Source organism: Rhinopithecus bieti, unplaced genomic scaffold (genome assembly GCF_001698545.2).
Source record: "Rhinopithecus bieti isolate Rb0 unplaced genomic scaffold, ASM169854v2 scaffold_2654, whole genome shotgun sequence".
NCBI classification, from domain to species: domain Eukaryota; kingdom Metazoa; phylum Chordata; class Mammalia; order Primates; family Cercopithecidae; genus Rhinopithecus; species Rhinopithecus bieti.
Window position 1 is genome coordinate 2,236,777 of NW_016804048.1, and position 25,987 is coordinate 2,262,763.

Genomic DNA, 25,987 nt, shown 5'->3' on the forward strand with positions numbered 1-25,987 from the left:
AGGAGGAGGAGGAGGAGGAGGAGGAGGAAGAGGAACAGGAGGGGAAGGAGGAGGAGGAGAAGGAGGAGGATGAGGAGGAGAAGGAGGAGGAGAGGAAGAGGAGGAGGAAGAGGAGGAGGAAGAGGAAGAGGAGGAGGAAGAGGAGAGGAAGAGGATGATGAGGAGGAAGAGGATGAGGAAGAGGAAGATGAGGAGGAAGAGGAGGAGGAGGTGGAGAGAAGGAGGAGGAGAAGGAGGAAGAGGAGAAGGAGAAGGAGGAAGAGCAGGAGGAAGAGGAGGAGGAGAGAAGGAGGAGGAGGAAGAGGAGGAGGACAAGGAGGAGCAGGAGGAGGACAGGAGGAGGAGAGAAGGAGGAAGAGGAGGAGGAGGAGGAAAAAGAGGAGGCGGAGGAGAAGGAGGAGGAAAGGAGGAAGAGGAGAAGGAGGAGGAGCAGGAGGAGGAGGAAGAGGAAGAGGAGGAAGAGGAGGAGAAGGAGGAAAAGGAGGAGGAGGAATAATAATAAAGTTTTCTAAATGCACACGAGGGCAGTATTTTAGGAGAAGAAAGCAGACCAAGAGCAGCAGTAGGAAATTAGGCCAGTGGTTCTTCAAGTGAGGTCGGTCATTGGACCACCAGCATGGAAGTCTCCAGGAGTTGCTGGCCAAAATCTCTAGAGATGAGCTCCTTAATGAGCTCCTTCATGGGTTCAGCTAAGTTTAAGAATTGCAATCACTGGTTCAGACTACATTGTAAAAATAAAAAAAAAAAAAGAGGAAATTTCTTCTACATATGAGTAGCAGCAAGACGTTGCAAAGTATTTTCCAAGATATTTTAAAAGAAGAAGAACACATGCACTTGTCTGATGGCAGGACCATGCACAGATGACTCATTTCAAGGTTCAGCTGAAGGGAACACAATGTCTACTCCCAGCCCATATTTTAGGCATTTTTCTTGGTCACTGTCACCCAGTCCCAAGGCTGGGGCTGGAGACAGGCTTATGGGATTTCCCAACCTCATTAGTCTCTTTGTTGCTTTCCGAAAACCCCCAGAGGCTTTGGAGACTTGAAAATAGGAAGGTGACGGCCTTTGCCAAAGTCACTTTCAATTAGACAAGGATTTATTTTCTGTTTATAGACTTCATAGAGATCTGATAATACTACTACTCTTTCTTGTAGAGGGACTACAGGAAGCTCTCTGATTAAGACAGATTTTGAAAAATAGTTTCTTGCCAATATCTTCAGATTAGAAATAAATTGGTGATTAAAAATAGAATGAATGTTAAATCTTTTCAAGATGTCATAACAATATATAGCAGCAAGATTTCTTTTCTATAGAAATATATATATATATAACCCAAAACAGGGACTTTTGAGAATTATTTAAGAGGCATTGAAAACTCCAAGTTAAAAATAGCTTTTACCAGACCCCAGGAGGAGCAAGTAGAATCGGCAATTATCTAACAAGAACCAGGGCATAAAGATCCTTTAAGTCCTGTCTCAGGGAACTAGACAAGAAGACAGGTCAGCTCTCAGCTCTGCGGTGCACAGCAGTGGTTACGAGCACAGCACCTCAAGTCAGACCCACAGACTTGCCTTGCCTTTTAATCCCAGTGTTACCTCTGAGCAGTTTTGTGACCCTGGGCAACTGACAACTCTCTAAGCCTCAGTTTTCTCATCTGCAAAATGGGAATAAGAATAGTAGCAGCCTACCCTCATCCTCAAGTAGGTAGTTGGGAGGATGACTCAAGCTAACATTCGCAGGCCTCTGGCTCACCCTGTCTGGCACAGAGTAAGCACTGGTGCATGGTAATCATTGCTGTTATAAGGATTTCTACCACTTTTACTGTAAAACCAAGGACTTTCTGTAATGCCAACATATTCAGGACACTTAGGAAGAGCTCTCTTTCGATGGGGTCAGAGAGGGAAAGAAGGCTGTTGCTTAGAAGCATTAAACTTCTGGATTGTAATTGTGCATATCCATTAAGTCCCTCATCTGAGATTCAACCTTCTCCAGGAGCTACCTCCTGCTCCCAATTTCTCACAGCGGTAATTCCCGCACCCACCACACTTTGCCAGCTCATTATATTCTGTCTTAGATTTTCCTTTAATCTCTTCATGTGCACAAACTCCATCTCCCCAACCAGACTATACACTTCTCCTGGGTTTAGTTCATGCCATACACCTTATTTTTTGATTTTTTCCATCTCTCCGAGCTCAATACACAGTATATACATGGTGGGTAAATAAGTAAGAATAAGAGTATGTGAATATGTAGGTCACTATTAGCTCTCTTCTCCTTCTTCCTTCTAATAATAGCAGTCATAATATTAGATTAATAATAAAAGCTTCTGCATATTGAGTCCTTTCTGTGCACTAAATGAAACACCTTAAATGCCTACCTCCCTGGACCATCCACAACACCATGTGACCATACTCTGGGTGTCTGCCAAGAGAATTGTGATGACAAGAGTAATACCTAGGGACACTTTCCAGCCTCACCTAGCCAAGTTCAGAAACATGCTCTGAGTGAGGTGCCATCAGCCCTAGATCCTGAGCAGAAGACATCAACCTCCATCCCTTTTCACCCATCACAATCCAGCTGATGGTTTTAGAGCTCCTGTTATCAAACGTTCCCCAAAGCAGAGATTTTGGGAGCTCCCAAAGCAGATTTTTAAGGACAAGGGACTTGTACCTTTGAGGGGCACAGGCTGAAAATTCCTTCCAACTGTTGTTTCCTGTCTGTCTTCTAAGGTTGACCATAATGCACATTAAGAAATGTATATTATACTGCAAGTCAAGTCTGTATTTCAACTTTTTTTTTTTTGAGACAGAGTCTTGCTCTGTTGCCCAGGCTGGAGTGCAGTGGCACGATCTTGGCTCACTGCAAGCTCCGCCTCCCGGGTTCACGCCATTCTCCTGCCTCAGCCTCCCGAGTAGCTGGGACTACAGGCGCCCGCCACCAGGCCCGGCTAATTATTTTGTGTTTTCTTTTAGTAGAGATGGGGTTTCATGGTGTTGGCCAGGATGGTCTTGATCTCCTGATCTCGTGATCCGCCCGCCTTGGCCTCCCAAAGTGCTGGGATTACAGGTGTGAGCCACCGCGCCCGGCCGACCCTCTGATGTTTTTCTATTCTATTTCATTCTTTCTTTAAAAATGATGCTTGAGAGAATGTGAAGAAATTGGAACCCTTATACATTGCTGATGGAAATGTAAGATGCTTTAGTCTCTTTGGAAAACAGTTTGACAGTTCCTCAAAATCTTAAACATATTGTTACCAAATAATCTAGAAATTCCACTCTGAGGTATGTATCCAAGAAAAACAAAAGCGTACATCTATAGAAAGACTTGAACATGAATGTTCATAGCAGCATTATTCATAGGAGCCAAAACATAGCAACCACCAAATGTCCATCACTGACAAATGAATAACCAAAATATAGTATATCCATCAATGGAGTATTATTCACCATAAAAGGAAACAAAGTACTGATCTATGCTACAACATGTATGGCCCTTGAAAACGTTATGCTAAGTCAAAGAGGCCATCACAAAAACACATATTATAAGATTTCACTCATATGAATGGTCCAAAATAGGCAACTCTGTAGAGACATAAAGTGAATTTGGTTCTGGGAGGGAAGATGGGGGAAATGTGGAATGGGTATAGAGTTTCTTTCTGGGGTGATGAAAATATTCTACAACTAGAACGTGGTGATGGTTGCATAACTGCTAATATAAAAAACAATTAAATTACACATTTAAGGGGTAAATATATGGGGTATGAATTATATTTCAGTAGAGCTGTTTTAAAATGATGGTTGTGATCCAAAAAATTGATTCCACCACTCCCAGCGGTCCCAAGTCAGGTGAAAACCATTGTCCTAGAGAATGGTGCCCCTCAGCCCTGTCCTCATCATGAGAGTCACTGCTTGGCCTAGACAGTGAGGGAGATGGCCTGCTGTGGGTAGGTGCTGGACTGATATATGGAGGGGTGGCCATGTGGACAGAGGGTGAACGCCATCTGCAGTGCAGTGTCCACAGCCCTTTACAGTGGCTGGATCTTGATCACATTTTCAGCAGAACTTGTCCTGCTAGAAGACTACATTTCTCAGCCTCCCTAATAGCTCAGGTGCCCAAGAACAGAAGCCCTTGCTGAAATTTCTGGAAGATTTCTTCCAATTAGTTTCATTGTGTTAAAATAGACATAAAATTTACCATCTTAACCTTTTTTTTTTGCTGTAGAATTCAGTAGTGCTAAATACATTCACACGCTTGTGAAACCACCACCACCCTCCACCTCCAGAACCCTTCTCACCTTGCAGAACCGAAGCTCTGCACCCATTAAACACTGACTCCCCACTGCTCCCTCCCTGCAGCCCTGGGCACCCACCATTCTGCTTTCTGTCTCTATGAATCTGACTACTCTAAGATCTGCGTATAAATGGAATCATACAATATTTGTCTTTCTGTGACTGGCTTATTTCACTTAGCATAATGTCCTTAAGTTTCATCTACTTTGCAGCATGTGTCAGGATTTCCTTCCTTTTTAAGACTGAATAATATTGCACTGTATGTATGTACAGACCACATTTTAAAAATACATTCATCTGTCTAAGGCAGTTGGGTGTGCAAATATCTCTTTGAGATCCTATTTCAATTATTTTGGGCATATACCCAGAAGTGGAATTGATGGATGAGAGGGTGATTCTATTGTTAATGTTTCTAGGAACTATCATACCATTCCCCACAGTGGCTGCATTTTACACTCCCACCCACAGTGCACAAAGGCTCCAATTTTTCCATGTCATTGCCAACCCTTAGGATTTTCAGGGTTTTCGACAGCAGCAGTCCTAATGGGTGTGTCTGGGAGTGACTTCTGGGAGTGGAGAGGCTGACTCGGCCAGGGTGGTCAGCCCTTTTACTCCTTTCTGTTCTTCCCACCTCCAATTTGAATGTGATGGCTCAGTCTCCAGAAGCCAACTTATGACCCTGGAGAGGAATCAGCACCACAGCTGGTGAAGCACAGGAGAAGAGACTGAGTCCCTGACCCTTTTCTGGAAGCCACTTCAGCTAGCTGCCTCTGGACTTTCTTTCCGTGGCTGAATAAGTCCCTAGCTTGCTTACACTACTGAGTTGAGTCTCTGGTATTTGCTAATTTCCAAATGATGTGCCATCTAAATGAACACAAACTACCCCCACTGCATGTGAACTTTAGAGACAACCTTTGAGGAAGAACAGCCTCGCTCCCACCTAGGCCTTGCCACCTCCCTTGCCCTCTGGAAGAACTTCTCCCTGAGTCCCCTCTCCAAAGTGAGAGGAGATGCCCGGTACCTCGTGATCTTGAATATCCTCAGCAACCGGACACATCTGAGCACGGAGATGCCCAGCGGGGACATGATCTTGGTCTCCACCAGGATGGTCTCCAGGATGCCGCCACACACGACGAAGCAGTCAAAGCGGTTGAAGAGGGACACGAAGTAGGCCTGCAGGCCCAGGCTGTACATCTTCAGGAGCATCTCTGCCGTGAACAGGGCGAGCAGGGCCTTGTTCGCTGTGTCTGGCAGGCCCAGGAGAGGGATGAGATCCGAGCAGGGCCAGAGGAGGGCAGAGAGAGAGGCAGGGAAAGGAAATATAGTAATTATCTCCACTGGAAAAAAGATCCCCCATGACACCACTGCCATCCGCCTTGGCCAAAACAGAACAGTTAGGGCCACGCCAGTGGGAAGGGCTCTCTCGTCATAATCCTAACAGACATTTACTGAGCATCTCCCATGCACCATAGGCTCAGCACACACAAGCTCTCCTCCTCATAGCAGGCCTGTGGAGATGGCACCCCCATCATCATGACCATTTTCAGAGATGAGAAAGGAGGTTCAAAGACGTGAGTAATCTGCAGGCCAAACAGCCAACAGTTGGAGCTGCACTGTCTGAGTCTGACTTCTCCACCACCAGACCCCCTGCCTCCCAGGACTCTGGAATGCAGCTGTGGAGGATGGGGCCAGGTCTTCTTGACTGCCCAGCAATGATGATGAGGCCTGGCTAGCAGGACCCTCGTCTAGGGGCCCAAGGAAGGCTAATGAGAATGAACGACCCATTGAAGACAATGCCTTGTGCTCAGGCCCTGTTCTCTTCTCTGCCTTCCATTGAAGACAGTGCCTTGTGCTCAGGCCCTGTTCTCTTCTCTGCCTTCCATTGAAGACAGTGCCTTGTGCTCAGGCCCTGTTCTCTTCTCTGCCTTTTTGCTCACTCCATCCTCACGTGTTCTGGTTAAGGCCACCTCGGGGCTGCAGGAAGGCTCCCAGGTATTTAAAATCCATGCTGGGAAGTTGGCAGCCAGGGGTCTGAGACAGGCAAACAAGCTGCAGCCCCTTTCCTCATCACCCGGGCCCAACAGTGACTTTGGGGCAGGCTGATGGTGTGGGCCCAGTCAGGGAAGCCGTATCTGTTTTTAACAAGGTAGTGCATTTTATTGTGGGGCTTTAGAACTGCTAGGCCCTTGTTATCTCCAGCACAGCACCTGCCAAGAGCCCCGACCATTGGCTGCTTTCCCATCTACTTTCTGCCTGTGGTTATGCCCTCCCCTGGGCCTTGGGGCTGAGTTACCAGGAGGAAACCAGGGCAGAGCTGGGGCCGCCGCTCACCTTGGACTTCTGTGAGCCAGTGGGGCTGGTTGTAGTGCTCAGAGGCAATGGTGAGCGTGTTGAGGAACACCAGGAAAATCACCAACCAGTAGAAGACATTAGACTTGACTGCAGCACGGCACTTTCTTCTGCAGAACCGATTCCACCGACGCCAGTAGCGGCTGGAAAGGGGACAAGGAGAGAAGGATGGGGATACCTGTGAATTCAGGTTTCCTCCAACCCAAGATGCAGCCCCGTGGCTCTTCTCACCCCTCACTGACCTGGCCTTGCTAGAAGAGCCCAACCTGGTGGCAAGAAGCCCAGCTTCTCACCCAGCTAACCAGGCCCTGCTGCCTTGAGGATGCCCCTGAACTCCTCCAAGCTTTAGTTCTCTCATCTGTGAAACGGGAAGAGGGCCAACCTCATGGGGTTATTGTGGGGATGGATCAAATCCCTTTTAATGCATCTGGCTGTTTTGAAGTAGAAGGTGCTCAATAAATGGAAGTTTTTTTTTTTTTAAATTGTTGTAAAACGGCATTCTTAGAAATAGTGTTGCAAGCAATAAGAGCGTTCTTAGGAACAGTGGTGGAGGGGCCCAGTACCACATCGGGCACTTCTCATGCCTTCTCTCCAATTCTTTCAGTAACTCTGCAAAACATGCATCATCCTGATTTTTGTGGAAGAGAAAACTAAGGGGCCGGGGAGGCTGTGTACCTCGACTGGTACCACAGCGGGCAGAGCCAGGCGTGGTTTTCTGCCCAGCCTCCTGTCCCTGACTCTGCGTGCTGCATCCACATGGTAGAAGGGGTTCATCTGGAGCACAGGCTCTTTGTTTTTCTGGGTTATAGAATCTTTCCAGAATCTGATCAGTGTTTAGATCTGCCTTTCAGAAACATGGGCACACACCCCCCCACACACCTTTCCATGTGAGCCCATGCAGCACACAGACCCCTTGAAGCTCATTCATGCTCCGTGGACTGTTCCCAGTATCTTGGTTCAGGGGCCTTTGTCAGTGATTCTCAAACCTGGCTACACACAGAATTACCTAGGGAACCCTCCCCAGAACCCCACTGGTCCGCAAGCCCCAACACCAGACCAATTAAGTCTGATTCTCTAGGGGGTTGGGTATTGTTAAGGTTCCCCAGGTGGTTCTACTGTGTAATGATGGTTGAGAACCACTGGCTAAGATGATCCTAAAGAAACACATTTTAAGATTCTATGGTGGAGGTGTTTTCATTTTCCTGATACAGAGAACATACACAGCTCTATTTGGCTGAATTCAGTAGACGACATGGTTAATAAATGGCTGCAGTGTGCAAGGAGCGAGGAACCACAGCTGAAGAGGTGCTGAGGAGACTGCAGGGGCCATGCTGAGGGCTTGGGGAGGGGAAAGGACATGATCAGGTTGGATTGGAACACCCCCCCAAAAACAGCCCCCCTGTCACCTTCCAGACCAGGGACAGTATGAGGAATTCTCTTCCTGTTCTCCAGGTTAGAGATAATGAAGGCAATAGATTTATTAATGGCAAAGATGACACAGAGCTGGCAGCAATTTTGGAGGCAGAATCAACAGGCCCTTGAGATGAGAGGATGTGCAGAATAAGAGAGACAGGTATGGAAGGGAGGCCAACATTTTTAGCTGGGGCGATTTGGGAGAGCGGCACAGAGGAGGGCCAGAGGAGGGGGAGTAGAGCTCCAGGCAGAGGGGTCAGTTATGAGAAGCGTGGGGTGCTTAGCTCTGCACATGCCTTTGGGGCACCTGTAGGGCTTGTACGCAGACCCACCAGGCATAGAAGATGCAGCTCCTGCTTGGGTAATGAAGGCAGGAGGAGAAATAAAGTAGAATCCTGGTGATAAAGTCCATGAATATCTGTATTTTTCCATAAAATGATCTCCTTTCTATGAATCTCTCTAGTCTAGACAGACATTCCTCTAAATAAGCATGCAGAATCTGCCTCAGGGCAGAGATTTCAAACCTCACACTGCAGCCCATTAGTGGGTCATGAAATCTATTGAGGTCATACGTGGCACTGAATAAAGGAATAGAGTGGAAAATATCACAGTGCCTATCATATCATAAGGAAACTGCTTTTTAAAGTAAGCAGTAAGGAAAATATTTTTTACATAAAACTTTGTTTCCGGGGTGTGTGTGTGTGGCATACTAAGTCTGGATGTGAAAACTGGCCCTCCAGTTCAGCATGAGGAAGCTGAACTGAGGTCCTCTATTCTAAATCAGAGTCCATGGCATGAGTCCGTTTCTCCAGTCTTCCTGCCAGAGATGACCATCAAGCCTCAGCCTCACCTCCTGGGTCAGGTTATGCTGGTGGTAGAACAGCAAGTCCTATCTGTGTGAACCTGCTGGTCTGTGAATAGCCTATTCCTTTCCAGCCCCTGGGCACGTAGCAGCACCATACGTGGGTGTGCCCCAGGGGGCAGGGACAGCTCTGTGCTGTGTGCACTGCCCTCAGCCTTGGTCATCTACTTCCAGAGCAGAAGCTCCTCCAAACATCAGCAAACTCCAAGATGCTAGGGACAACTAGTGTTCCAAGGTTCCAGGATGTGGACCTCAGCTGTTATGGATCCCTGCACCCACCCCCCTCAAAACTGCCTCTTGGAGTAGCCTGACTTCATCTACCTTTCTATTCTGTCATTTTTCTATCGATGGTCTGCAGAAAATCCTGTTACCGAGCCTTTGCTAAATCTAGGATGAGGTTAGGAGAATGAAGAGTAATCTAAGAAGGGTACTCTTTCCTCAGGACTGCAGGGAGAATTTAGTTTTTGGCCTGAGGAGCAGGGAGGGGAGAAAGGATGAATCCGAGTAGTGTTCTGCTCTGGCTTGAAGGCCATCTCCAGTGCGGGCCACACCTTACACGGGACACTTGCCTACCACTTGGAAAATCCACTACACAGGGAAGCAGGTCACCAGGTGTAAAATATGGTTTCCAATCCGTATACTGAAGAGATATCTGCACTCCTATGTTCACTGCAGCACTATTTACAATAGCCAAGATACAGAATCAAGTGAAGCGTCCATCAGCAGATGAATGGAGGAAATGCGGTACGTGCACACACTGGAATATTGTTCAGCTATAAAAAAGAATGAAATTCTGTCATTTGCAACAACATGGATGGAACTGGAGGCCATTATATTAAGTGAAATAAGCCAGGCACAGAAAGACAAATTGTGATATTCTCACTCACAGGTGGGAGCTAAAAATTAAAGCAATTGAACTCATGGATACAGAGAGTAGAATGATGGTTACCAGAAAAGCTGGAATGGGTAGTGGAGATGCTAAATAGGTGAAAAAATATAGTTAAATAGAATAAATACGATGTAATATTTGATCATACAACATAGGAGAGAAGGATGGTGACTACAGTCATAATTTATTGTATATTTTAAAATAACTAAAAGAGTGGAATTGGAATGTTCCTAATGCAAAGCAATGATAAGTGCTTGACGTGATGAATACCCCAATAACCCCGGTTTGATTTTTACACATTTTACACCTGGATCAAAACGTCACATGCACCCCATAAATATATACACCCATTAGTGCCCATAGTCATTAACAATTTAAAAAGTTATGATTTCTAAATGCACTTTGGGATTCTTGCACCCCCAGACATCCTGCCCTGGATCCGAGGGAGGATGGTGGAGGGTGGACGGAGGGACAAAGGAATGGGACAATGAGTCCCACATGGTCCTCTTGAGAGGAGACCTCTGACGTTTGCCCAATCTTGATACTAAACAGTCTTATCTTGCAGGGCATGCCACCGCTTCTTTCCTGTGATTGTGATTATTGATATTGTACAGAAATTTGGCAAGTAGTTTTTTCTCCTAAAAAATGAATTTTCAGGACAAACTCCTATCTGATCTTAAACAGCTGACAGTGAAGTTTGCAAAGCACATGTTTTAAATAGATACAATTTCAAGTTCCAGAAATCACTGATAATTGTTGACAATTGTTATTCAGAGTCCAAGGCAATCAAGGTTACTTTCTTTACGGTATGCAGAGCTGTCTTAGAGTGGGTTTAATATGAGAACTGGATTATGCCCCTCTTTCCTCATGGTTGGGGGTAGTGGGTATGGGTGCTGGGTGGTCAGGCCTGTCCCATGGGTCTGGAGCTGCTCTGCAGAGACCGCTGAGGAGTGGCCGGAGCCGACAGGACGGTGTCCCTTTAAACTGGGGTGCTCCTGAGCAGACCCATTTGGGAGAGTCACATGGATTTGGGCTGGGGTGGGGGTGGGGTAATTACTATCCAGAGAAAGTATTTAAAGATAATTATACACCTCCCACTCTTCAAAATATAGCTTTGCTTGACAACTGGTTTCCTGGCAACACTTCCTACTGTATAATAAATGTAATGGTTTATTAGAATGTGTAAATTTATTTGTGTTTACATATGCATGGAGGATACAGAAATTAAATGATAAAATAGGGAGGAGAAATTTGCCTGCTATTCATGTTCCCTTCACACTAACTGGAAGTCATTTTCTCTAAAAATAGAACCTTCCATATGTAGACACAGGAGAGAAGGATGGTTACGAATGGGTCTCATCCATGTCTCTAAACTTCGGGATCACTGCATTCCCAGGGGAAACTTCTGCTCTCGCAGCCCCAGCTCCGCCTGCCCTTCACCCTACACTGGACCTTCCTCTTGCCTGTCCAGCTGCACGGCAAGTCCTCCCAGCTACCGGAAACTCCACCTTTGCTCCATCCTCTCTGCCCTGCCCCTCCTGTGGGGCTCACACTGAGTCCCAGCTTCTCCGTGATGCATGCTTCTAGTCTTCTCAGCCTTGGCACTCTTCAGTGCTTACTGTCTGCATTACTCATTTTAGTTACACATTCAAGAAATAGTTACTAAACACCGACCATGGAAGGGTACCAGATACCCAGCAGCTAGCACGATGCTCACAGGCCTCCTCTGTGTAAAACCTACCTAGAGACACAGACCACTAAGTGAGCAGTCACAGCAGGGCCTAAGTGCTGGGCGGGTCCACAAGGGAGCACACAAAAGGACACCTTAGGCAAGAAGGGTCCCCAGAGGAAATGACTATTTCCTTGTATTGTCAGTTACCTTTTATTTGTATGGTCCTGCCTCTCCACAGAGCTCACAAGACCCACGAAGGAATGGGGCTGTGTCTTACACTTGGTTACAGACCCACGGGACTCAGCACAGTCCATCCTGCACAAGAACCCCTGGCTGATGGCATGGTTGAGCAGCAGAGACGAACTCTACGCAAATGGACCACCTCCCTCTGGAAGACAAGGCTGAAGATTCCCAGAGCTCTTGTGAACCAGGGCTCAGGGTGGAGGTGAGGAGAGGGCAGTGCTCCTAAAATACCTAAAATAGTTTGCTTGATACGCAATGGTGGATAGGCATCTGAAATTGTAGACAACATCAAAATGATGGGCCCTGCACGCTCCTTCTAGTGGCTAGAGTAAGTTTCCAATTTTTTAAAAATTTTTCACCAGAACCAACAACAAACAGCACAGAAAATCATTAAGTTTAATTCTCTTGTAAATAAGTAACTTTACGAAGGACTATTAGAGATTGGGGCAAATTTGGATTTGTGCCTTGTTGCTGCTGGTATGGCAGAAGTGAAGAGAACATTGGAAGCACATTTCACTGAAGACTGGGCAAGCCAGTCCTCCAAATTTTAGAACCCCGTGAGGTTCACTTCAGAACTCCGTAAAGTTGAGCTCCAGAAGCTCCAACTTGTCTAATTAATCCCTTCAGGTTGCAAAAGACTTCCTGCATCATTTGTTTCCTAACTGTTTACATTCTATTCTGAACAGTGAGCTCCAGATGCCACAAATCTCTTATTTTAACTAATTCCTCTAAGTGAAAACCTGGATTACCAAGGGAATACTCTACTATGACTGTAATATACTATGGCTGTAATCCATTAATTGGCCAAATTTTCCCTAAAGGCTCCATTCCTATACTTCCTTTAAAGAAACATGACTTTGGATCATTCTGTTTTGCAAATGGAATAGGCCAGTTTGAGACTCAAATTCCATTATGTGTAATTGTTACACTGTTTCACCTAACTTGAGAAAATGATTAGGAATCCTTTCAAAATGTTGGTGGCATTTTCAATCTATTTGTAGCCTTTGATATTCCCTAAGCAGACACCATCAGTGAACTGCTGAATCCAGATCAGACAGCTGCTGGGTGATACCTGCTCATGTGTGAAACCTCCAGGGCCATGTGGCCTTGTGTGGCAGCCGCTAGCAACATGCAGCTACTGTGCATGGGAAACGTGGTCAGTCCAGACTGAGATGTGCAGTACTGGCAAAACACACTGAATTCAAAAGACTTAGCACAAAAGCATGAATGCAAAATAGCTCATTAATACTTTTTATATGAATTACATATTGAAATAGTAATGTTTTAGAGACACTGGTTTAAATCAAAGAAATTTCCTGTTTCTTTTTATTTTTTAACCTGCCTACTAGAACATTTTTAAAAGTACATATGTGGCTTGCATGATATTTCTGTTGAATAGCATGGCTCTAGAGTTATGCACTCTGTGGACACACTAGCTATACAGGAACAGGGTTTACTATTCCTGGGCAGAACCTCATCACTAGGATGGCACAGGGATTGGCAGCAGAGCCCCTGGGTATGAGGTCTGACTCAGCCATACTAGAGCCTTGTGACCTGGGCCTCTCAAAGCCTCAAGATCCTCGTCTGGAAATGAGTTTCGATGATAGTGCCAACCTACTAGCTGCAAGCCTTTAGGAGAACAAAATCTGCTGTCTGCATTGCTGTGGTGTGTTGAGGGGTGGCTGCAGAAGAAGGCGGCCTTCCCAGAGGCAGATGATCAGGGCTGAATGGGCAGCATGTAGCAAAGCCTCAGGGCCAAGGGAGACTCCAGAGGTTTACAGGCACCAAAACTCTTTCCCTCTTGTTCAAAAGCACAGCTTGCACCATAGATCACTGGATGAAAATAATGTTGCCGGAGTGTTCCAGGCAATCTCTAACTCAAGACACAAGTATGCAATTTTCCCTTCCATCCTCTGGATCATATTCATTCATTCATTCATTTATTAATTTATGATTTAACCACTTGCATGAAGTGAGAATGATATTTTGGAAATATTTTCAAGTGTATTTTAATCCCTTTACTCTTATTGTGTGGGGCTTTGGAACTGCTAAAGCACAACATGCTTTTTCAGCTTTGACTGTCAAATTAGATACTTTGTTTGAATCTGTGTCAAGTCTATTGTCTTACTGGGGCAAGATCATTCATTTATTAATTCACTCACTCACTCAGCAAATATTTATTAGGTCCTTGTTACGTACCAGCCACTTCTCCAGATGCTGGAGATAAAGCAGTAAGAGCCAAGCATTACTGAGAGAGAGAATTTTTTTTTTTATATATATTTCTGGAGCTCTTTCTCTGTAATAAGAGCCAGAGCTGATGGGCCGGACCCTAGATTTTTTATGTAGACGAGGTCTTGGTTTGAGAGAAAAAGGAACTGGGAAAAAAGCCTGTATTTTCCAGTCCTAGTGAAATGGGAGAGAAAGAATGTGTCAGAAGTGGAGCAACAGTCAGACACCAGGGTCCTCACTTAATTTTTAGCCCTTGGGCACCACACCTCAAGCGGTTGGCAGGGGGTTGCTTTAGAAGCACCCAGATGACCATGGGGAGGCCCAGGGACACTGGGGCTGGTGGGGTACCTTGGCAGACCCTCGGAGGTCAGCCCTTGGCTTGAAGCTTATCCTGGCTATTACAGAGGGCCTGGTGGGACACCAGGAGGCCAATGAGCCTGCCATAGTGCTGCTGCCTCCCCCAGCTCCTTCAGAGAGCGTCAGGGACTTCGACGTGTCCGTGTGCTCAGCTGAGGTGTAGAGGTGCTGAAGTCAGTGGGCCAACAGAACTCAAGGGTCAGAGAGCAGAGGTGGAGATTTCAAGGCCAGAGGCAAGCAGAGGGCATGGACTCCAGCAGTGGATGCCCTAACCAGATGGACCTCAGTGGGTACCAGTTCAGACAGCAGTCCAGCCTAGCCCCATGCAGCAGAGATGAGCAAGCATCCAGAGGGCTCATGTGGCTCACAGGACCAGCCCTCATCATTCCCTGCTTCCTGGAATCGCAAAGTCCCTCTCCCCCATGTGTCCAGCTCCATCTAAGAGAGGAGCTGGGACAGAGGCAATCGGAGAGACGAATCACTTGACCTTAAGGGACTGTTTAAAATACAGCACTGGGCTACATTTACTCAGCTTGACGAAAATGTCTTTATGCTCCTGCCTTGTAGTAGGTAGGGCTAGGGAATCAAGATTAGCTCAATGATGAAAAACAACCAATATTTTTTGGTAGATACACGCTTTGTGGGAGTGAATTCACATTCTCCCTGCACGCGTCTGTCCACTACTTCATTCAACACACATGTACGGACATTCACCACTGGACTGGCACTGAGCTGGGTGCTCTGAAAGTAACCCCTGTGAGGCATGCAGGCAGAGCCTCTGGGGGCAGGGGACTGTGAGCCAGTAATCCGAGTGTGATCTGCTGAGTGCTGTGGCAGAGACACCAGCAAAGCACCAGGGAAGGGGGAGCTGAGTAACTCTCCCTGGAGCTTGCAGAAGGTATTTTCCAGACCCAGCAAAACGGGAGAGAAAGCAGTAACATGGAAGCAGTAACATCTGAGGATCTGAATAGAAGTCTGAGTTCTCCAGATGAAGGCCTAGGGGGCATGGTGATTTAAGTGGAGGAACGGCTCCATGCAAGGGCCTCAACGTGCACCAGGACAGGGAACATTTGGATAACTGCAAGAAGTTCCCTGTAGGAGGAACAAAGGTTATTTTCACAGAAGTGCAGGAAGTGAGGCTGGGAGGCAGATGGGGGCTGAGGCCCCTGGGTCCTTTTGTAGGTTCTGTTGTTGTCAAGAGCAGCGACACAGATGGGTGTCATAATCCTACATGCTTTCCATCATCATCATAGATCACATCTCGCTATGTTCTATAAACATGAAGTAGGTCATGACAGTCACAAGGGTTTATTTTATGTTTCTTTTAACTGGACTTCATCTTAGAAGGGAGGAAAACACATCTGGTCTGACAACTTCCTAGCGACACTGCTGCCAAAAAGATGGACGGTCCAAGATCATTCAACAAATGTCAACCACTGGATTATTTGTCTGATCTGAGCCATAAGCTTTTTCTTAATGGCCATACAGAAAGTAGTTACCCCCTAAGAATAATACCCCTTACCCTACCGACAACTCATAGGTATTACCTTGGGCCACCCAACAGGGTGGCTGAGGACAGAGCTGGTGGTAGAAGGAAGAGCAGTGTGCGTCTCACTCACCTGAACTTTGACTTGGAGATCCGGTGGCTGAAAGAGAAAAAGGAAATGTTACCAAACACACGTGCATTTAAAAGATGTTCAACTGTCCCAGGGAAATCTGATGTTCCCCAGGTAACTTCGTGTAGGCGCTGGAAGGAGGCATGGTGTGAATTAGAACATCTTGGGAGAGAAAGAACACTATGTATTTGAATGTGGGGACTGAGGTCTGGCCCAGCTAGCATCTTCTAAGTATAGACAATTCTTGCTGTAGAGGGAGAGCACCAGGTCCTCAGGGTCTGCCTAGAAAGTTCTATGAGGTCAGGTTAGGAAGAGCTGTATCTTGAGAAAAGCTGCAGAGGAAGAAGAGGCCTCCCCTGATGACAAGAGGACCCCAGTAGCAGAAAAAAATCACAGGCAAGAACAGGTCAGCACAGACCTCCCAGCTGTCTGCCAGAGCCCAGCTAGAGTGGGGTTATGAAGGGAAGACCAGCAAAATGAGCCAGCCAGAAACGGAGGGGCCACAACAGCCCCCACCCAAGAGCTACAGAGGGGGCCTAAGGAGCCAGCCCCAGATTCAGAGGAGAAACCCAGGATGCTGACAGTCACATGCAGTCCTGAAGACCTGGGGACTTCTGGGCAGAAGCTCAGGGTGGGCGTGAGGGTGGCTGCCTGGAAGGGTCATTGAACAGGGAGGGGGTTCCACGGAAAGGCAGAACCTTCAAGGAAGTCCTGAGCCTCCCTAGTTCACATAGGGAAGAGTGCACGGGAGGCAGGAGGCTGGGAGAAGAGGGCAGGTGGGAGAGACTGTGAAAGAGAAGTGTGGAGGAGAGAAGGCTGAGCCAAAGAGAGAGAAACAGAGTGAGAGAATGTAAGCAGTTGAGGCAATTAGAAGGCACCTGTCAGCTTGGCTTTGGTGCTAGGAGAAGGGCGCGAACGCTGGGGATAGTGCAGGTGGTGACAATGTTCAGGTGGACAAGTAGAAGGACAGAACGCAAGTTAGAGAGGAAGAAGGCAACGGAGACAGTGGTGGAGCAACAAGGAGAGGCATGGGGAGGAAACACGAGAAGGCAGTCTGGGAGGCGACCGCCGCAGGCCTGCCATGTCCCAGCCCGGCACACAGCAAGCTGTGTCGCAGAGCAAGAAAATGCCAGCCCCTCTCGTTATTTCTTATTAAAAAAAATTAAGCCAGAAGATGTGACAGGTGGCAAAGCCATCGTGCATGAGATAATTATATCTCTGGGGCACTGCGAATCAAAGCCAAGTGCCTTTACTGCTCCAAACCGTTAGCTAATAACCTCATCCCACCACCATAGTCTGCCTGTGAGGGCTGAAGGGCTTAATCACATGTTAACAGTGTGTGGGAGGGGGACTGGGAGCCCAGGGCAACACTGTTATTTACAGCCACAGTTTAACCAGCAAACAAATGTTTCCCAGCTGCTAACTGGGTGCTGGGGAACCCAGGTGCTCTCTTCTCCAGCGGGCCCATGCTGAGCCCCAGACCTTCAGCGTCTTCCCAGGCTGCTTTTGGGTGGTTGTCTCCCCTTGCTGTTACCCATAAGCCCAAGTGGGTGACCACAGCCTTCAGCTTTGTCACTCTGACTCCAAGCCTAGCCTGGCCCCAGGCCTTCTTTCAGAAACACCTCAGTAGTCCTGCCTGGGGTGCCCCTTGATGACGACCACCGGCCCTTTGCCATGAGGCGTTCTCTTGCTTGCAGTGCAAGCGGGTCACAAGTGCAAGTGGGCTCTGAAACGCTCCTCTCTGGGGAAACCTAACCCTGAGTGTTCGTCTCCAAGAGAAATGACCCTGGGAAGCAGGATTGGCGCTGGGGGTGCTGGAAAAGGAGGTCCTGCTTCAAGCATGGTCGTGGACTGCAGGTCCTTCTGTGGCATCTGGGCACATTCTGAGCAAGAAGTGGACAGAGCCATCTTGTCTGCTTTGTGACAGGTCCGGATGGATAAGCCTGGGCACCACATTTAAAGACTGATTTTGGGCCGGGTGCGGTGGCTCACGCCTGTAATCCCAGCACTTTGGGAGGCCGAGGCGGGCGGATCACAAGGTCAGATCGAGACCATGGTGAAACCCCGTCTCTACTAAAAATACAAAAAATTAGCCGGGCGCGGTCGCAGGCGCCTGTAGTCCCAGCTACTCAGGAGGCTGAGGCAGGAGAATGGCGTGAACCCGGGAGGCGGAGCTTGCAGTGAGCCGAGATCGCACCACTGCACTCTAGCCTGGGAGACAGAGCGAGACTCCGCCTCAAAAAAAAAAAAAGAAAAAAAAAAAGACTGATTTTGTTGCTATTGTTGCTATTCTCTGGGATTGTGAGCAGAATTTTAGGTTCGCAGGGACCAAAACCTCATCCCCTTTTAAAGGCTGGCACTTTTGACAAGCAACCGCCGAATGGCTAAGTTCCATGTCGGGCAGGCTCCTCTCCTGGAGAAGGGGAGGACACTGCTCAGCGGCGTTTGTCTGGAGACCGAGGAAAACTCCATGCCCGTGGGGAGCTCAGGTGAGAACTCGGTGACATCTGAATGCCTTCGTTCTTCCTGCTCCCTTTGCACACCTTGGAGTTAATGCTAGGACCTCTCTGCCTCCTGGGAGGTGGCCCAGGGTTCTGGGCTGGAAAGGTGCTCCTGCAGTGAGAAGACGCAAGCCAGGAGCCCGGGTGCCTTGGTGCCATGGTGCTGGTCCACATCCTAGGCCGGTTCACGGTGGCCAGTGCCTCCCTGCTACTGATCATCACAATCTCCAAAGAACCCTGAGAACAGCTGGGGGCTCTGGCTTCCCTATGCACAGTGCGCTCAGAAGGCTTCCTGGCTTTCTCCACCATCGTTGTTCCGATGAGGCACAATTCCTACCTCAGGTTGAGCGGATTCTTGAAGAAGAGCGAGGAGGGAGAGAAGGCTGGTAAGGAACACGAGACCATCAGAACAGTTCCAGTGGGTGGGAACTGAAGTTCATGCGACCCCAGGTACTTTCTCCACCCAGGACTCTAAGACAAACCTTCGGAGAGACCATGATTTTCCTTTTGTGCTTTTCAGGTTCAGAATTAGAAACAAGCCCCAAACTCTTTTTTTTCCCCTAGTTACTCAGTTTGCATTTGTCATTATCTGAGAAACATTTGAACTTCTTGAGAGCTATTTATATTTTCAGCCTCTCCCCTCTTCTTAGAGGAATGAGTGCCATATGTTTACTACCTGCTGTGTAAAATAGTATTTCCCTGAATTGTCCCAAATTTGCCTTTAACGTAAGTCAGATGGCACTGCAGTCATCATCCACATTGACAATGCGTCTGACTCAGCATCCTTAACTCCGGGGCTTCCTCTCCAGCACAGCTCTTATTATTGGGAGGGTCACATCCTGCCCTTGCCATGGCATAGGACTGCTTCCACTCCTGGGTCCTGAGCTCAGATGCTCCACGACTCTGGCCACAGCCTCCCTTTCTATGATCCCTCCTGCTCTTTCAGAGGACCCAACCTTTGTCCTCACTGGATCCTCCCCATCACTCACACCCTTCAACACCAGGCTTGACTACAGTCATGGCAATGTTGCCCTCAATACCACAGAGACTCCACACCGCCTGGGCCTTCTGCTGTGCCTGCATGGCTAAGCCCCACCCTGGGTCACCTCGCTGTCTCTTTTTCGTGCTCTCAGGCTGCAGACTCTGCCAAAAATATGGCTGACTGCACATTTATGATATCAGTCTCCACCGTGGCATCAGCGCTGCCCAGCAACCTTTGGGCAACTCTCGACGACTCACTGGTTTCAGTCTCTGTACTGTCCTTCAAGTTCCTGTGCCCCTGACCCTTGCTTTGGGAGATGAGATGGCTGAGCTCATTCGGAGTGACTCCTATCACTGACCCCTTCATCAGAGCCAGTTTCTGATTCTATCTTCTTTACAGAACTGTAGGGCTTGACAGCTGGAAGGGACCCTTAGATACCACGTGGACCTATAGTTTGCAATTTCTCCAGGTATAGAATGCTTTCTTCACATGAAATCTTGCACCGCTGCAGGTGGTTTCCACCCCCTGCCCCAGCCTCTGCTGAGACGTCAGTCCGACCTTGCTTCTTCCCAGAGGATGAGGCTGAAGCCCAGAGCAGAGCGCTTTGGCCAAGATCCCAGGGCTAGCTGGAGGTTGATGGGCACTAGACTCTGGGACTCCTCTTCTTTCATTTTCCAATTAGTCCCAGGTGCACAGAAGCTCCTCTTCCCTGAGCAAGTTCAGTGCCTCAAACTGTCTTTGCTGTCACCCTTCTCCTCTTCAGAAGCAATGCCTTCCTGTAAGCACCTGCTTCCCCTCCAGCTTGTTTCGCCTTTTCCTGCTCTGTGACTTCTTCCTTGCCTTGAAGCTTGCCCTAGCTTTTATTACAACGAAGGCCAGCACTTCCCACACTCATGCTACTCCTCTTCACATGCTCCCATCTTCCTCCCTGTCCATGGCCTCACTGCCTGAGTGAGCACCCTGTTCTGGCCCATTTCCAACCCTTCTCCCTCACTGAGACCGACTCCTAAGACCAGAGCCCTGCAACCCTTAGGGGTAGCACCCCAGAACACACACATAGCACAGCCCTTCTTTCCCTCTGCAGCCTGAGCTGCTGCCACGTTACCTCGCACCTGTGCCAGGCTCTTGCGGCTTCTCATTCCTCCCTGCTCTTTTCCTGACATCGCCGCGATCCTTCAGGAGCTCGGAACCAACCAAATCAACCTCCCACTCAGCTCTGTTCAGAACGCCCTTCAGTGACTTCTCACACTCTTCTGATGCAGACCCAAATGGTTAAGGGTCTGCCAAGCCCTCAATAACTCATGTCCATCCTTCTGTTCTCAGCTGAAATTTTAATTCTGCAAAGAAGCCTTTCCTAACCTGCCAGTCCAAATCAGAAACCTGTGTTATTAGCCCAACATTACACATACTTTTCCTTCTTAACACTCACCCCAATTTAGAGTTGCCTATTTATTTGCATAGCGTCTCTCCCACACTAGACGGTGAGCTCCAGTATGATGGCGTTAATTTCCTCCCCTGTTGTGTGTCACCACCACCTAGCCTAGCACCAAGCTGGGCAGACTGTGGAACGAATGCACAGATCAACAGCTCTGTCCTGAAATTCCTCCCCCCGCGCTTCCAGGCTGGCGCTGCTGCCTGTTCTCCTAACATTCCTTTGTCTGTTTTGCTTGCTTGGTCTTATTCTTCTGTGTGTCCATTTCCCAAGACTCAGCCCTTGGTCTTCTGTTTTCTACTTCGCTCTGAACAACCCCGTCCTATCACCTCATTGGTCGTTTTCATCCCGGCAACCTCAAACATGTGTTCAGAGCTGAGCCTCGGACCTCCGTATCTCATGGTCTCCATGATACTTGCAGGTCACTCCAACTGGGCTCCTGCTTCAGATTTCACTTTCGCCTCATTATCCTCTTCCCTAACTGTGATGGCTCCTTCCTCTTCATTACCTCCACCTGCCTGCCCCTGCTGCCATGAAATACCATGCTGTAGTTCTTTCCTCCCTTCCCCCAACAGGAACCATCTCCATCCAGGCCTTCTTACTACATAGCAGTCCTCGTCGTGACCTCATCTTATTACATAAGACTTTTAACCCTTAGCTCTAAAGATCCTGGTCACTCACTGTCCCCTCAGACCATCACACTCAGTCTCAGTTCCCATGCTGCTTCTCCCGCCAGGAATGCTGGCAGAGTCTTGGCCCATCATTGTCTGGGTTGGGGTGGGAGGTAGGGAGATGGGGAAAGACCACATTTTATTAGGGGCATGTTATAATTCTGGCATGTGACTCAGCATTCTGTATGCACAGAGTACGAATGCGGCTAAACATGGGGATAACAGGGACCATTTCTGCAGCGCTCTCCAGGCTGCAGAGCACGTGCTCTGAGCAAACGACAGATCCATGGAGACTGCCAGCCTCCGTCCGCAGGGGAGTATCCTTCCTAACAGAGCCTCAGGCTCTCCTGAAATGTACTGTCCAGTGACTTCCTGGTGCCAGCTCCCTGGTCCCTCCAGGTATGTGACTTAGACCTGCTCAACAGCCAGAGTTGCAGGGCCTTTGATCATCTCTCTAAGCCTCGTCTTGGTGGCAAGACGACAGAAAGGCCTAGAACTGATGGACTTTGAAGCCTTCCTACAGGCCTTTCCTTGAGTTGCTGTTTGGGACCTACTTCCAGGAACTCAAGTGCTTGTTTTGTATGACTCCAAAAGAAGAGGTTTGCACCGCTGCTTAAAAATGTAATTAGCATCGTATTTTAACAACATTTTGACAAGAATTGCTTCCCGACAATGCTGAGAAATCTGCAGTGCAGACTCCCTGGTGCCACTGTCAGAGTGAGTGATACTGAAGCCCCATGCTCCCTGGAAATAGCGGCTATGAGGGCTGCTCTGGCCTCATCCTCATTCTCCTTCCCCCGCATGGGCTCCGAGGCCACGCTGAAGGCCGGCATTGCTGGTTTAGACTCTTGCACAGCTCAGCGTTGTGGAAGGGCTGTGCTCGCCCAGGCTCTCCGTCATTCCATAGACGAGGGGGGAGGGGAGATGCTGCCTCCCAGATGGAGCAATTCAGAAATGCATTGTATCTGGGACTGGTCTGACTCAGAGCCTCTGTTTGCAGTTCTTCCAGCAGCCAAGGTGAGTTTACAGTCGTGACACCCCAAGGCAACAGAACAGCAGGTTCCACTGCACTTCTGCTTCCCTTACTGGCAGGATGACAGAGCTTCAGGTAAGGACCCACATGCCGGTCATCTCCCAGTGCATCTTCTCACCTGTCTGCTTCCCTCCCGGGTCACATTTATCAGAATGGAAGGGGTGGCCAGCAGGACTCAGGACCCTAACTTCACCATCTCTTTGAAGAGGGTGAAAGGGACTGGAGTGAAAGAAACAGACTTCGGGGCTGCCCCTACACACCCCCCCTATATATTTCTCAGATGTGAAGAAAAGTAGCTCAAAACCCAAGAGTCAGCACCCCTGAAGGGCTGAATTGAAGACGGGCCTTAAGACTCACCCCCAGCCAGGGCCATCCTCGCCCCAGGGCCCTCTGCTCCCCATCTTGGTTCCCACCTGAGGTTTGTTTCTTGCCACCAGCTCTAATCTCTGCCCTTCCTAGTGATGAGCCAGCCCACTGTGATTTCCACATGCAGCTTTTCCACACGTGCTCCAGAAAAAGCCCCAGCGTCTGGGCTCGCCGTGCCTACTCACGCCAGCCTGGCCCCGCAGTTTTCTCCCTCGATGTCACCTCCAGCCACGTTTTCGGTGTTGACGGACTCGGTCTCACTGGTGGGCATGCTCACTGCAAGAGTCAAAGGGAAACAGAGCAAGGCATTGAGGGTGGGGAGAGAAGGGAACAGAAGAGCATTAGTTTGCAACACGCTCACCGCAAGACCCAGTGCGGGTTGGCAGAAAGAGAGCCTGAGTGCACTGGCTGGCTAATCTGCATGGATCCCCTTGACTGACACGCCTGCTGCTTGTCCAGGGCAGGTTTTGCTGCCAAGAACACTGTAAACTAATGGAAGTATGGGAGGACATCTGGTAATAAGAGCATTTTACCTTACAGGATACATCCTGAAAAAACTGACCATTGAATCTCTCCTCTCCACTCTGTGGACTGGAAGAGGCTTTTCCATTTGCAATTACCACTTGCCATAGAAAGAGGAGCTTTCGTGAAAATATATCATTTTCCTTACTTGATCCCACCCACCATCTCTAAGGGGCTCCATCTCCAAGAACAGGGACCAGCCTGTTTGTAGAAAGGGCGTGCTTGTTGCCTTGAAGAGCTGCTGGGTGGACGGAGGCCTCCCTTTTCCAGCAGTCGGTTACTCCCAGGAGCACAACTGAGACAGAGGGCTTGAGGGGAATGGCCGTTCCCAGAGCCATGCACTAAGACTCAAACTAGCCCTGGAGACATCAGGAGTGAGGAGTGGAAGTGTGCAGTCCACACGATTATGTTTAATTGTGGTCAGAAAACAGCCTGCAGGGATACTATTTCCCCTTTCAGCCACCCTGACATTCCCATGTCAACAGGTTGACTTGGATATAAGCCGTTTAATTCAACTTGTCCACCCTCCTCCCAAGGCAGCTGTGGGCTGAATTTCCAGAACAATGGGAGTTTTCTAGCTTAGAACCCAGTTTGGTGGCCTGAAAGAAGTCATTTTTATTATTATTATTTTTTTCTTCTAAATAAAAGTTTAACTCAAATCATTTTTCTTCACCTTCCATCACTCTCTTACTATGACACAATGCGTTCCTTAGTTCTGTAACCCTTATTCTTTAGAGTGGCCATCATATGCTTGGTCCTGGTTCTGCTGTTCCTGCAGAAAAGAACCCCTTATCAGCTCTCAGCAGACACAGAATCTGCTGTTAGTGAGGGAGTGGCCTCCGGTGACAAGTCCCCGTGAGGCTGCCAGCGCCCAAGAAACACTTCTACTGGTCGTACGGCTAATGTTGAGGGATGTGGATTTTTCCCGGTTTCCTTTCCTTCAGATTAAGACAAGCCAGGTTGGTGAGAAGAGAATCATTTCAAGCACATGGAAGATACGAACAAAGTCCATGACTTACTGTATGTTTGACTGTTGTGTATGAGACCTCTCTGACCTTTTTAATAAAATTGAATTAAAAAAAATCCAGATGTCATTTTATAGAACTCTAGAGCTAGGTGAGGCTTTAGAAACTATCTGGCTCTAACTCGTCCTCCTCACTCTGCAGGAGAGGAAAGTGAAGCCAGAGAAGGGATGTGATGCCCGCAGTCACGTGGTGTGTTCGAGGAGGCCCGGGACCAGGGCACAAGTGTCACACCCCCTGCACCATGTTCATCTTGAGTGCCCCAGTCTCAACCGCCTCTGTACTCTACACCCTAGGCAAAGACAAGCTTCTTAAAGCCTACTAGGCTCTGGGAGCACCACAGCAGGGCAGTGAGTAGCCAAATAGGGGCACTGAATTCCATAGCATTACACTCACTTTAGTCTGAAGTCTGCAGGGGCTGGTGAGACCAGCCCTTAGGGATGGTTTCAGGCCTGGGAGCTGGGAAAACAGACCTTCAGAACTTGCCAAGGCCCTGCTCAAACCACACTAAGGAAGCCATAAAATGGAAGCACTCTCAGTCTTCCAATCCGTCTATCTCCAGCCATCTCGGCCCTAAGTTTTTTTTTCTTTTCTTTTTTTTTTTTTTAAATGTTTTAGCTCTCCACCCTCTGGACATCCTTGTTTGAAGGGCCAGGCCATGTAGAAAAAGTTCTGTGACTTTGTGACACTTGATTCCCAGAGCCTTATGTGTGAGTACAGTGCTGTGGAGGTGGCGATGCTAGGCTTGGAAAGACAAATGAACTTGGAGGGGCAGGCCTGGGCACTAGAAATAAGGACAGCACCTTCTAAATTGAGGCACTGCCTGTACTAGTTCCAACCGTGCATTCACAATGTCCTTACTCTAGGCCAGCACTGCCCAAAGGAAGAGCTCCTGGAGAAATAGCTCTGCCAGTTGTCACACCCACTGACTTTATACATATGAAGCAATGACAAGGCAGTGCCTTTGAGGGGGACAGGTTGCCATCCCTTCACAAACACACACACACACAACATATGTATGTACACATATATGCACACACACAGAACTACTGCGGCACAAGCCAACAAGAGAAACACCCTCCCGTTCTGTCTGGTGTGTACCCATACACATTTACACACACACAGCACAGGGGGACATTACCATGGGTTTCTGTGGAGTGCCTAAACCAAGCAAACTTCCCTTTCTTCTGATCAAGCATGCCCGCCGGAGTGCCTCCTTTCACAGACAAGATGGTCAGTGTCAAGAACCAGGAACAAGACATCAACAGAGCACATGCAGTCAGCCACGGGCAAAAGAAAGAAACAAAGAACTCAGCTTTCACATAGAACATCCATTTTTATCACAGAAAATAAACAACAACAACAAAAAAATTCAAAGCAATAAATCAAAACATATAGGAAAACAACAAAATAGAACCAAACCCCCAACTCACATGAATTAACATCACAAAACAAATCATGACCCTGGAGAGAAGGAATTACTCCAGGAGAGAGAGGCTATCTGGCATATCTAATGAAATCCATGCTTCTGGATTCAAC

At 48.2% G+C, this 25,987-nt stretch overlaps 1 protein-coding gene across 18 annotated transcripts in view; it reads right to left on the reverse strand.

Annotated features, from left to right (window-relative positions):
* The window catches only part of CACNA1C (calcium voltage-gated channel subunit alpha1 C), an 800,874-nt gene that overhangs the window by 187,672 nt on the left and 587,215 nt on the right, over nt 1-25,987 (reverse strand). For 17 of the 18 annotated variants that reach the window (XM_017863189.1, XM_017863204.1, XM_017863129.1 and 14 more), the window contains exons 10-13: nt 23,090-23,180; nt 15,923-15,949; nt 6,621-6,781; nt 5,311-5,536 (exon numbers count right to left, since the gene is read on the reverse strand). In XM_017863189.1, coding sequence (XP_017718678.1) covers nt 5,311-5,536; nt 6,621-6,781; nt 15,923-15,949; nt 23,090-23,180 — 505 coding nt within the window. Of the gene's footprint in view, nt 1-5,310; nt 5,537-6,620; nt 6,782-15,922; nt 15,950-23,089; nt 23,181-25,589; nt 25,665-25,987 lie in introns of all 18 variants that reach the window. The other variant, XM_017863077.1, reaches the window with a different exon arrangement.